Source organism: Mustela lutreola, chromosome 4, assembly GCF_030435805.1.
Source record: "Mustela lutreola isolate mMusLut2 chromosome 4, mMusLut2.pri, whole genome shotgun sequence".
In the NCBI taxonomy this organism is placed as follows: domain Eukaryota; kingdom Metazoa; phylum Chordata; class Mammalia; order Carnivora; family Mustelidae; genus Mustela; species Mustela lutreola.
The window spans coordinates 23,786,462-23,800,240 of NC_081293.1; the positions used below are offsets into that span (position 1 = coordinate 23,786,462).

General features: G+C 41.9%; 1 protein-coding gene across 1 annotated transcript in view; it reads right to left on the reverse strand.

Moving 5' to 3' along the window:
• Positions 1–13,779, reverse strand: part of SORCS3 (sortilin related VPS10 domain containing receptor 3) — a 590,518-nt gene that overhangs the window by 102,207 nt on the left and 474,532 nt on the right. Inside the window, exon 9 of the mRNA XM_059173261.1 lies at positions 7,640–7,823. Coding sequence (XP_059029244.1) covers positions 7,640–7,823 — 184 coding nt within the window. The remainder of the gene's footprint in view (positions 1–7,639; positions 7,824–13,779) is intronic.

Consider the following 13,779-nt stretch of genomic DNA (forward strand, 5'->3'; position numbering starts at 1 on the left):
CCTCACGGAGAATGGAATCTGTATTTCTTTCAAACTGTCTGTCTGATGGAGGCCTTTTGGTATTTTCTTTAGACACAGCTGGTACATTTTCTGCTGGACCACCAGATAATGTTTCTAGAGAACTCTCTCCACTGACTCAACTGGTCCCCTCCAAAACATACCCAGGGCCTTGGTGTCTCTCTCCCAGGAGAAAATATACACAAGTCCAACTCAGACTTCTGAGCCTGCGTCTGTGGGGCTCCTGTCACCCCCATCCACTACCTCCTCCCTGGATGCCTCCTGGCATGAATTACTAGGCATTCAGCTGCCTCTTGTGTTCTTCCAGATGCGTGTCTTTGGCAAACGGAATGGTCACTACCATATTTTCTCCCTGAGCACCACACCACTCAGATGGGCATTTTTTGCATTTCCCACATATTCTGAGAGCAGAATCTGGAAAATGGGGTCTAAAAAGACACAGGAAGGAGAGATTTCCAAGGAAGCCTTCTGCAACTCTGAAGGCCTTTCTCCTGAAGTTGCATATGAGCCACGGCCATCTCCCTCCAGTCCAAGAGAACCAGAACACTTTGATTTGTATTCGGATTGCTCAAAACCCATATTGCTTCTTGGATCCATATCATGTTTACATAGGCTGTAAGTTTAGAGGGCACTTTGCTTCTGTGTGCCCTAGGCCAACAGCTTTCACAGTTCTTGACTGCAACCCCAGTACAAAATGCACCTTATGTATGCCTCAACCTAGTACCCATACCCAGGTAGCCATGCATGTGTGCACATGGAAGCACATGTATGTCTCTAAAGCAAAAGCATCATGAAACACTACTGAGCCTCACTGCATACGATATAAAGCAGTTAGAGAATGAGAACCCATTTTAACTCTTCCACCCAAGGAGGTACCAGGCATCTGATAAACTCTGATTGTGTTTCCTCCTACTGTTGTTTGAAATCAGAAGCATGGCTTGCAGCTGCGGGCCCCACAGCTCAAAGAGAAGGGCACCAGCTTGGGATGGCACCCACAAGTACAGGTCTGCATGGCCCACTTTCCTTCTGGAATCAATTTGAGGTATGAAGGGAAGCTGAAAGCAGCCTCTTGGCAGAGCACTGAGTCCAGGTGGCATGGGCATCTGCTGCTCACTTTCCTGGGCCCTTAGGACAAAGAAACCAGAGCTCTGCTGAGAAAAGCAATTACCATGGTCTCCCTTGGGCTGTCCCTAGAGTGGAACCGGTGGTGAGGGACCAATGAAGGTGAGTCTCGGAAAGATGTCCCTGTGGAGTCTGTATGCAGCTGTCCATCTGGCCAAGGATGGGTCACTCGAGTTCATGATAAAGCAAGGGTGTGGAGCAAAAACAGAGATAGAGAAAGCAAGGGAACATCGCTAAGATGGGCAAAGAAACCAGAACACTAAGGATGATTCAGAGAATCTCATTTTACCCATCCTAGTGAGATCCACGTAGTCATTAGGAAATTCAAATTAAATCCACACTAAGGCACTAAGGCATGACTAGGCTCCTCTCACAGTGGCGACACACACACACACTCACACACACCCCTGATAACACCAAGTGATGGTGAAGATGTGAAGCAAACAGAACTCTCATACATCTTTGGTGGGAATACAAAATGAGAATATCACTTTAGTAACAACTTGGTGGCTTTTTATAAACAAAGCCTGTCACATTCAACAAAGCAATCATACTCCTAGGTATTTACCCATGAGAAAGAAAAATTTGTGTTCATGTGAACGTTTATATTCATTTTATTTATTGTCACACAGAACTGGAAACAACTTCAATGTCCTTCAGTGGTGAATGAGGAAACAAACTAGGGCACATCCACATAATAGAATACCACTCAGCAATTAAAAACCAAAAATGGAATGTCTACGGATACTCAACAACATGGTTGATTCTCAGATGCCTGATTCTAAGTAAATGAAGTCAAACTCAAAAGACTATATATTGTATAATTCCAATCACATGAAAATCCAGAAAAGACAAAATAGGAGAGAGAAAGAAATCAGACTAGTCTGGCAGTGATTTGGGTGTGGGAGAGTGGTTGACTACAAAAAGGTCATCAGAGGAAATATTTTGAGGTGATAGTTCTCTATGTTTATTATAGTGGTAGTTACACAACTGCATACCCCTACCAAAACTCACAGGACTGCATAACAGAAAGGGTAAATTTTACTATACATAAATTTGACCTCAATTAAAAAAATTAATGTTAAAAAATGCATAGTGGGAAGAGCCTGGGCTTTTTATTCATATATACATGGACTGGTTCAAACATAGCTCTACCATTTTACTATCTCCGTGATCTAAGCCAAGTTACTAAATTCTCTGTACTCGCTGTGCTCTCATAGGCACCAGGGAGAATGATACCTGCCACAAAAAGATAAGGCAATTGGGGAGCCTGGGTGGCTCAGTGGGTTAAAGCCTCTGCCTTCGGCTCTGGTCGTGATCCCAGGGTCCTGGGATCGAGCCCTGCATCGGGCTCTCTGCTCAGCGGGAGCCTGCTTCCTCCTCTCTCTCTCTCTGCCTGCCTTTCAGCCTGCTTGTGATCTCTGTCTGTCAAGTAGATAAATAAAATCTTTAAAAAAAAAAAGATATGGCAATAGATCAATGATTGACTATATATAAAATTTAGACTATATATAGAGACCTATGATTGACTATATATATACATATATATATATATATCAATGATATCAATGATTGAAAAAATATATATATATGTATATATACATATATATATAAAATTTAGAGTTATCCAAACCAATACTATGGCCTACCCATCATATGGCTACCGAGCACTTGAAATGTGGCCGGTGGGAGTAAGGAACTGAAGTTTAACTGCATTTTATTTGAATCAATTTGAACTTCAATTTAAAAACTGATACCCAATTCTATTATTGGCAAACTTTTAATATGTTTGGAATAACTTGGGTATGTGAATCTACTTTTTCTACTGTAAATTTTATGAAATGTAAATACTGATCAAGTATCTCTGGTGAAAATTTAGCATATGAATTGAGATGAGGAGGAAGTATAAAATACACTCAGAATTTGGAGATTTAGTACAGAAAAATGTAAAAGATCTCATTAGTAATCTTTCAAATGGAGCACATACTAAAATGATAATATTTTAGATACTTAGGTTAAATAAAATATATTATTACAATTAACTTCACCTTTTTCTTCTACTTTTAAAAAATGTGGGTGGTGGAACATTTAGAAGTGCATCTGTGGTTGGCTTCATATATTTAGTCAACATCGCTGGTTTTGGGCATTACCTGATTCACTGTTGTTATTATTATAATGAGGTATGAGTTGGGTGCTTCATATCCTTGAAAATATTGAAGAAAATGCACCTGACCAGCAGCTCAGAGCATGTTTCCATAATATAATTGAGGGTGTTGGAAAGAATATTTGTTTCTTGATTTATCAGTGGAAAGCAACTAAGAAGAAATGTACGTTGGAGTTAGTGATATGAAGAAACCACGATAAAGCTCTGTGTGAAAAGAGTTTCACAGAATAATGGTGAAAACACATAATAGATTATATTCATTGTCCTCATCAGACTTGTTTTGATGGAACAGTCTCTGACACCTTAAAAAAGAGATTATTATTTGGCCTTCAAGAATTATTTTCTCACCTGATTATGTAATTACAGCCATGTCACTATTGTACTTGAAAAAAGGGATTCAAACCATAAGTGACTCTTAATCTCACAAAACAAACTGAGGGTTGCTGGGGGGAGGGGGGTTGGGAGAAGGGGGGTGGGGTTATGGACATTGGGGAGGGTATGTGCTTTGGTGAGTGCTGTGAAGTGTGTAAACCTGGCGATTCACAGACCTGTACCCCGCGGATAAAAATATATGTTTATAAAAAATAAAAAATTAATAAAAAAACACAATGAGGAAAAAAAAAGGGGGATTAAAGGAAGAATGAGAAGGGACTCTATATAGCAGGAGACTATTCCAATAGACCAGGAAACAGACAATGTCTTTGCTTTACTCAGTTTAATGAGAGTTCAGTGGTGGTGGATTCCCATCCAATGGTTTCCAAGGTCTTTTGGTGCCAAGACTGTAAGATGAACTCTCAAGTAAGTTCTAATTTTCTTTGCCCCTTTCCCATGGTCAAGTAGAAGCTTGAGGAGGCCACATGCAAGATGGAGTGATACACTAGGAAGTAGATTTAAGTGGTTGTGCTCATCCAAGCCAATTCACATCTGTGTGACCTAAAAGCATCTCTGACATTTCAGCAAGGTTAAACAGGTATAATATTCTATCACATCATACTATAAAGTTATACATTAACTTGGCGTAGGGTACTGCATGATACAGCCAATATCATTTTCTAGGTATGTAGATATAAGAGAAAAAGAGAGAGAAATATGAGCCCATCAGAAAATGCCCAATTCTTCAATCCAGCTCTTTACTAGGATCTCTGCAATATTTATCCCCACTGTGTCCGAAAGTCACTGAATATTCCATAAAAATGGGCATCTACTCATCAGACTCTAGTTCTCGTATCACGTTGGGATTCCACCAGACATGCCTTTCTCCCAAGTTCCAGTAATTCATCCTTTAAGCCAATTCATCTTCAAGTCCCTCCCACCCCCCGCAAATTCCTCAAGTTAGAATTAACTTCCTCTTTACTGATTCTACAACACAGAAAGTCACAGCTTTAATACAAGTTAGTCAGTGATCACTGTCTTACCCTAAAAGGGTCATGTTTCCTTCCAGTAGATTGTGAGTCTCACGCACCAGCTTCATCTCATCAAACAAAACACACTCTATGGAAGTGTATTAATTTAGTTGAATTGAATGTGAAAGCTTACTAGTTTTCCCAGCTGCATTACTCAAGGGCATTCAGAGTCCAGAAAAATTATAGTCTCTTCGCTAACTGGCCATATGGTACACAATCTCAATTTCTATGAGAATCTCTAGTGAAGGAGGTTAAAACCAATGACCCCTAGAGACCAATTAAATTCAGCTTTATCTCCAAATCACAGAATGCATCTCCAGGTGCAAAATAGCATCACCCTCTAAAAGCCTTCAATATGGTCATGGTCTAGAGAGTGTCCAGATACAATTTATTCTCTTGGTGTTAAATGCTTTCTAGAATCTGAACTCCAACCACCTATCTGGCACTCATTCTTGTACCTAATGAGCATCTATTCTATGCAATTATATTGGCTGGGTCAAGGTCTTACAAAACACACCATCCATCTAGTTCTTGACTCGCACAGGTCTTAAAATATGGAATACCTTCCACTTCTTCCTCTGTAGGGCAAAAAGACTGATGATCAGATTGGTAACATTGCAAAAAAGAACTGGGCATATACAACTCATCCCCATGTCCACTATTTTGGGAATCTGCTCGCAAAGAACACATACTCTGTACCCCACCGTAGTGGTGTTCTAGGAAGAAGCTTCCACAGGAGAGCTTTTGATTTGCTATTTAAGCATATGACTAAAAGGGTACATCCAGGTCTGGCAGGCAGGATTAGGAAGCCCACCTGCTTCTACATAACTTTTCAAAGCATTAAAACTGACATTGGATCTCCATTTGTCTCACTCTTTTTCTTTCTCTCAACTGACTCCAATCTGGGCAGGTCAAAAAAGGAACTTTGTTCATCGACTTCTTCAAAGCCCAACAAACTAGATTGCAAGCTTCCTCAGGGCAAGAATCAGTCTCTCTCCTGCCTTCTTCATGGGCTTTAACACAAAGCAGGGGCACAATGAAACTTGATAAAATTAAATGAAGAACAAACACAGAAGAACTGGTTTTAGAGAAGTTGTCTGTCTTGCTTTTGTAGAGATGAAATGGCACCATGCATTTTTCCACCAAAAGACTAAGAATGCAAGACTGGCTAGATCAAGACCAAAATATACATCTATTCAGGCACATTCTTCATTTTTATCGATGCTCCAGTTCAGATCAGAGTGTCTATTCACAGTAAACCAGCATACTCTTTATTACAAAAGGGACAGCACAGTGCCAAATGCACCTGCCTTATCAACAAGGTCAGAGACACAGGGATCTCTAAATTGAAAGGTCATCTGCTGCAAATGTCTATCCTGTTCTCCTGAAGTCTGACCACAGAAGTATGAATAATCCTCTCATCTCTATAGCCTCACTTATAAGAACAGGAACCTGGTTGCAATGACCTCAGTCCCAGGAACATTTCATCCAAACCTTCCACCAGAGGTGACTTACTGCCCAATAACAAAGTATATTTCTGCCTCCAGGTATGATTAGAGTCAAGGAAATTTAAGCTTCCCAAAGCTCTTTACGTACCTTAGTCATCTTTACCAGTTTTTGTAATTGTAAGAAAAAATCTGGGCCATTTCCCAAATGGGAATCTTGTTAAGGGAATCAGCACTTGGCAACAACCTCCTAGGAAATTACGGTATTTCTACTGGATTTGTTTTATACCCAGTGCCATTCACTTCTCTCTCTCTTTTTTAGTAGACTTCTATTCACCCCCAGACCTTTGTGTGGTCCTCTTACCTAAAAAAGTAACTTGATGTTTTCACTACTCTTCAGTAACTTTGACATCAGTGCAGGGATACTAGAACACTGCCAGGCACTGCTCAGAAGACACCACTATAAAGCAGGAACCCCTACACTGATCCCTCTGTTCTGAAAGCTGCTCCCACTCCTCAAAGATGAAAACTAGTAAGGGAGCAGCTCACCACACCATCTGAGGGTACCACTCATGACAGACAACTCCTCCCTCCATGAATGAATGATCTCCACCAGCACAGCAGGTGTAGGGTTGACCATCAATCACTGATAACTGCTGGATAAAGAAATACACCCCTTTACTCAAATTAATCCATCATCCCAACAAGGCGAGGACTGTGGCCAGGCCATCAAAGGTCATACACAGCCACTAGAGACACAAAAAGTGACCCAGCTTTAGGGTCACTGAAACAATTCATTTTTCTCTAGTGCCTCTGTGCTGTCACTTGGTTTCCTAGAGAAATTATTCTTTAACTGGTGATCACATTTAAAAACAAAACCTCAATATTAACTGAAAACTCAGTACAGTGATCATATTAAACAACAACTCAATGGAGGTCAAGGTCAGTTCTTCACCCTGCACCGATGTTGGCATGTGGTGGCATTTCGGGGAAACCCTCATCCCCAACACTGATATTCATTCTTCTTTTCCTGTAAAACTTGTTCACGAGAGGTAAATTTCCAAACAATTGAAGATCTACTAATAGATACGTACCTCCATTCAGAGTCCGTAGAAGTGAGAACGGGACTCAAGCAAGCCCATGTAGGTCAAATACTTGGGTGTCTGGCTCGTCATCGTGCTCATCCACAGAAGAATGCCCACTTCAGCCACCATCTATTCAAGTTTGCTGAGTCACCCACCATACTAGATGCTTTACGTATGTTCTCTCTCATTCTCACAACCGTCTCATTGGCAAATATTTAATCCCCTTTTACGAGTGAGGAGATGGAGGCATAGGGAAACTAAGTTCCTTGCCCAAAGTCATACAATTGCTAAAGGGTATAGCTGCCTTCTGCCCGAGGACTGGCTGACTGCAATGCTCATGTTTATCCCATTAAAACTCCTGCAAAAGAGAGGCAGACCCTGGTGCAGGACCACCTTGGCTACCTACCTCATACAATTCAATAATAATGTTTCCCATTAGACCTCGGCTACTCTTAATGTTCTCCATGGCCAGAGTGAAGTAGATGCCACGTGTGTCTGAGATGTAGAGGTTGTACGTGTCATTCTGGTTCCATTCTTGAACGGCTGCAAACACTTGGTTCTCATCAGTACTGATGATGTGCATGTCCTGGAAGAAGATGGAACACCTATAAGGCAGCAGATCTCCATATCCCTCTGCCCATGGGGGCCCAGGGTAATTACCATGACTTATGAATGGGGGAGAAAAAGCCTGAGTTATAGGCAATGTTAAACAATTCTGTGTCAGACCAAGGCTATAAATTAAGAGCTTTGTGATTTTTGTTCCTTGCTAAGTGACAGTAAGATGGGTGTAAGGGGCTTTGGTGGGTATCATTTTCTATGGCTTCAAGGGATTCATCCACTTTCATTTTTTATTTTTATATCTGAAAGTTAGTGTTAGCACTAAGGGAGACATACGGCCTTGCAGCAGGAAACTCACACATGCAAAGAAGACAGGGCTTATCCCTTCTTTAGATCTTCATTTATGTTTTCAAACTTTTTAGTGTAGTGGCTGCAAAACTTCTCTTTGGGATCTTCAGAGTCATCCTTTGCAAGAAGGGTGGCAGGGAGGCAGAGCCAGTGGGTAGGGCTTTTGGCTTCCACCTTGGTTTCAACCAGAGGGGCACCACTTGAATCTGTTTTATCCTAGAGTTCTGCATGATATTTGGGGAGTAATGAGGGAGGTTCCACTAATAAAATAATATTTGAAAATCACTGACAATACCAAAAAGGAAACTCAACCTTGAATTTAGTGTTCTGCGTCTTAGCTAGAAGTTAGCTCTATGGTGTAGAATGTGTCTATGTCCCTGAGCTTCAACTTTTTCACCAAAGTATTGAAGAGGTTGGGCTACCGCTAAAAATAGCTACCATCTGAGCACTATTCTAAGTCATCTAAATGTATTATTTCAGTTAAAAATCCAAATAATTCTACAATAGAGGTAGTATTAGTCCCATTTTACTGAGGAATAAAATATGGTACACAGGGGTTTGCCAACTTGCTTCCCATTATAAAGCCAGTAAGTGGCAGAACCAAGTGTTGAACGCGTCATACGGCTCTAACCTACTTGTGAGCTTCTAACCACCTGGATATATATGAGGGAGAAAGCCTCTGGATTGGAAGTTGCAATCCTATGACCCATGAGATGAATGGGAATCACAAATGTTTGGTCTGATCATAGCCTCTACCGAATACCTGAGCAATGTAGTCTTTTAGATGAAGTCAGCACTCAGGAAGCCTCAGCCTTAAGTGCCCAAATGTTCTTATGACCTGCCTCTTACATATTCATGTTAACACCCTGGTCCCTGAAGTCACTTTAGTTTGTATACCTGGACTAGGACATTTCTACAATCAAATCTAATCAGTTCACAACTCAGAAGAGTTTATAAAAGCCAGTTTTCGTACATGGCTAGGCACTATACAAAGATGATCACAAACTCAAGTCCTTTGCTAAGGAATTCATGCTGTCTGGAGGAACTGTTGGCACAGACAAACAAATGCTGGACATAATGTAAGAGTTAAAAAACGCGTAACTACACAGGTAGATACGCCAAAGAGTAATGGCATCCCGAGAAGGCAGAAGACCCTGGTCACCGTGGTGGCAAGCACTTGTAGTAGGGGCTCAGGCAACTGAAGTTGACAGTAAATCACCAGGCCTGGTCTAGCTTTTACTTTGTTTGCCCAATCTTTCCCAGAAAGGATTTCAGCAACAAAAGAGGGTAGCACTGTCTTCTTTTATTGCTGAAATCCTTTCTGGATTTCACAACCGTGGAGCACTTCTCCAAGACGTTTTTTGGAAGGAGCAAGCTCATTCGATTTGGACAACAAGGAGGTGGGAAAAGTGAGAAGCGCTCTGGCTCTTTTTATTGGAGGATCTGCCAGATCTCATCGTCTGGCCTTGAACTCCCTAGGTCGCTTTGACTGAGACCTCTCTAGTTCATTTGTGCTTATACACCTTATAGAATTACAGGATCCCACTGAGCTGCTTGAAAATGGAAATAAGGCTTCCGCTTAAAAACCCTGTGATGAAATTGTGTTGTGTTGGTGTGGAATGAAAGCCCGAGAACCCAGTAGGAGGGGAAATAGCAGCTGCAGGAAATACAGATTAAATTCACTTACCCTGTTAAAAATGCAATAGAAATGCCGGGCTTTTCCCAGATGTTTTGGTTATAAAAATGAATGAGCTAAGTTATTTTAGACTAAACTAATGTAAAAGAAGTGGGGGAAAAAAAAACCGAAAACACTGGGGCACGGTCAGGATGGAAGGCAGCCAGGCTTGTTGTGCCTGTGGGGTGTATCACCTGACTTACAGGTACAGCAGGCTCGGGGGACAGGGTGCTCTCTAGCAACCAGGACCCTGGGAAGTTGGCTTGAAAAGTTCTTAATTTCCCTAAGTCACTTGGCTAATATATGACATTACTAATATTTAAACCCAAGACTATCTGAACTCTGTTATCAGTGGGAATATAACTCAATATGCATCAAAATGACCTGGAGATCTTAAAAGCAGGCAGACTCCTAGGTCCCACTGCCTGAGGTTCTGAGTCAATGTGTCTGGTTGGGAAGGCTTAAGTCCCACCATCTGGACCAGCCTTCCAGACAAGTCAGGTGCATGCAGTCTGGGTCATCACTCCTTGAAAAAGCTCTGAGCTATGTGTCCTCTCTCCAAATAGATCTTCTAGTTGAATACGAATCAACCAATAATAACCAGAATATTATGCCTTCAAGAACAAATGATTCATTTTCAGTATACTGGTCTAATAGAGAGCTGAATGATAATAAACCATATTTCTTGAATCCTGCAACCTCAATCTAACCCCAAAGCATATGTCACCTCCTTCCGAAGAAAACGAAGATGTGCTTGCTACTCTTGAGAACAAGCAGAGCGAGATCTGACGGGTGATGAAGAGAGAGACTGAAGAGGGGGGAAAAGCAGTAAGGAAATTCTGGTTGGCACTTCAATAAACTGGAATTTGGACAGCATCAGACATAACCACACTCATGTTTTTATTTGGAGAACAATTATAAATAACACTCCCCCATACCCTCCCATTAAGTTGGAAGAATCATAGTTGCCTTTTGCAAACCTACCGTGAGACTTCATAGGTAAACAATGGTGAAAACACTTCCCCGTGATCGAAACATTTCATGTAATCTGGGCTGAATGTAACTTCATTCACTATAACACATGCTATTCAGCATCTGCCATCCACCAGACATTATAATAGAAATACAGAGAGAACCAAGATGTATAACATGACCTCAAGCAGATGCCCAATGGTGGTGGGAATGTCATGCCCTCCTTGCCTTCTGTGAATCTGACTAAGGTCCCTGGTACGGGTACTGATGGGAGTACAAATGCTTATAGATGGGGGCGGTCAAGGGGGCATCCATCAAAATGCGTGAAACCTGATTGGCTTGAAAGCAGTTTTTCCCTGAGGGAGGTGAGGACAGAGTGGCCCCACCATAAGGGGCCCTGCATTGGCCCACCTAAGTTTTACCCAGAAGGAAATACAAAACTAGCACAAGATTTTGAGGAGGAAAAGGGGATAATTAGAACTGCCCAGTGCAAAGATTTGGCTACACTAGGCCAGCTTAACTGTGAGATCCCAGGGTCCAAGGTGGATTTCAGTGGGGCAGGGGGAAGGCTTACAAGGTGGCTGCAACATCTCAGTAGTGATACATGAGGGCCTGGACTAAGGAAGCAGGTTTTCTATGAGACCCCTAAGAAATGGACTGGTGAGATATCAGGGAAGCAGAACCCACAGGGCGACAAAGGAAAAAGGCATATCTTTAATATGTCAGGTATGTGACCTACAAAATTCTCTCATTAGCATGCTCATACAATCATAATTAAATACTCATAATTAATATGCGTAATTATTTATTCTACATCAGTCTCTCTCATTAGCTCATAAGCTCCCAAAGAGCAGACACTGTGTCTTTCTTATGTATCACTGCATTTCTAGCACTTACTAAATATCTATAGCACATGGTGGATATCTAGTAAAAGTTTTTGTATGAATGAGTAGAGTAAGTAAACACAAGAAAGGGATGAAATTTTGGAGATATGATATAAGGTAGAGATACTGAGCTTAGGTCTAGAGTTTTAAAATGGTTTTTTTCAGGGGAAGTACTTCGAAAAAGCAGTCCAGGGTTCAATAGGTATGAGATGGGACTGTGAACATAGATGTCGCCGATATGACGAGAAGGGATGAGGTCACCCAAGAACCATGCCGAATACCAGGAGAACGTAGGATCATCAACATTTAAGGGTGGCAGGAGAAGGGGAATCAGAAAAGTGAATTAGAATAAAATATGCCACGGGGCGCCTTGGTGGCTCAGTGGGTTGGGCTGCTGCCTTCGGCTCGGGTTGTGATCTCAGGGTCCTGAGATCGAGCCCCACATCAGGCTCTCTGCTCAGCAGGGAGCCTGCTTCCACCCCCCCCCCGCCTGCCTCTCTACCTACTTGTGATCACTCTCTGTCAAATAAATAAATAAAATCTTAAAAAAAAAAAAAAGATGAAACGTGCAGTTAGAAATGAAATGTTTTTTTAAACATTAAAAAAAAAAAAAAAGAATAAAATATGCCACGAGGAGGAGCATCAAGTGTGAATTTTTTTTTTTTTTCTAGCAGTGTCAAGTGCTCCAGAAAGGTAGAAAGAAAGAAGGAAGGAAGGAAAGAAAGAAAGAAAAGCTGTAGAAATGTTTATTGGATTTGGCTTGGAGGTGTTCCCTGGTAGCAATGGCTAGAGGATTTTGGTGGAATAGGAGAGAGGGGTGTGGGAGACCAGAATACAGCTGACAGTGAGTTGAAGTGTAGATAGGAAGCACCAAAAGAAATTAGAATTACAGATAACATTTTAAGAAGTGTGGCTGTGACACAGCAAAGAAGGATAAATCAGTATTTGGGGAAATGTAAAAAATAAAGGGAAATTGTCCTAAGGAAATTAAAGAAAAGGTTAATATCACTGTCATTATCATTATAATAAATTTTCTCAAGCATATTTCCCTCTCTTTCCTTTTATTATTCAAAATGGGATAAAACATCTTCTACTGTCAACTAAAAGCAAACCCAGATTTAGGTAGGGAGAGCCTTTATGTGCAAGACTATCGCAACAGGGAGAACACTCTGGCTATCCTATCTGCAAGTCCCTCAGGGTGATGGCAGGGGAGAATTATTTTTATGGAGAGAAAGTAAAACAAGGCTAGAGAGAACTGGATATGGGGAGCCGGGTGAGCAAGTGGTGGGAGAGGGGCCATTGAACAGGATACCATCCTCCTTAGTCAGCCGATTTTTAGAAGGCTTGTTAATAGGGGTTGTCCTGAGTTCTAGTGCCTGCTTAAGCGCCCAAGAGTGGCTCCAAGTTCGGAGGTTGGGGTGGGGAGGAGGCGAAAAGCCAGCCAAAGTTGAATTAGCCAGCATTTTGTCCAGTTTGTCTCCCAGTGGGGACAAAGAGTTCAGTTAACCATTTATAGATAAGGAATGAGAATTTGGTCTTATCCAAGGTAAACAGGCAGGCTTCTGTATCTTAGCGAGGGGCATGAGGAAGAGTGGGTTTTTATAGTGAGCTACTTCTAGGAACACAAAAGAGCTGGTTATTTCTTAAATCTCGCTGTTCTCCAGAAGCACTGGGCTCAGTAAAGTTCAATGGTATCATGATGCCCATTTCACAGGTAAAAAGACCTGGGCTCCTGGATAAGCAAGTGGCAGAGCTGGAAAGAAAGCTCAGGGTTTCTTGTTCAAAAGCTCCACTGCCTTTCAGCCAGGCTATACCACGGCTCTCGGTCATTTGTGCCCTCACCCCCTGCTGGTGCGTGGCTTCCATGCCCCTTCCCTGCCTCCCCCCATGCCCAGGGACTGGTTACGGAGGACTCAGCACAAGGTTGCCACTCCTAATAATGCCACTCATTATTAATGGTGTTCATTTCATTCTCTGCAAAACGCTCCAAGCCACAGAGCACCCCAGGGGAGCGTGTTCTGAACAGACAGGCTGGGAGGAGGTGTGTGAGGGCAGTGATGACAGGGGGGTTCTCCTTGTTTTTGTAAGCAAGACGCCCAACAGCA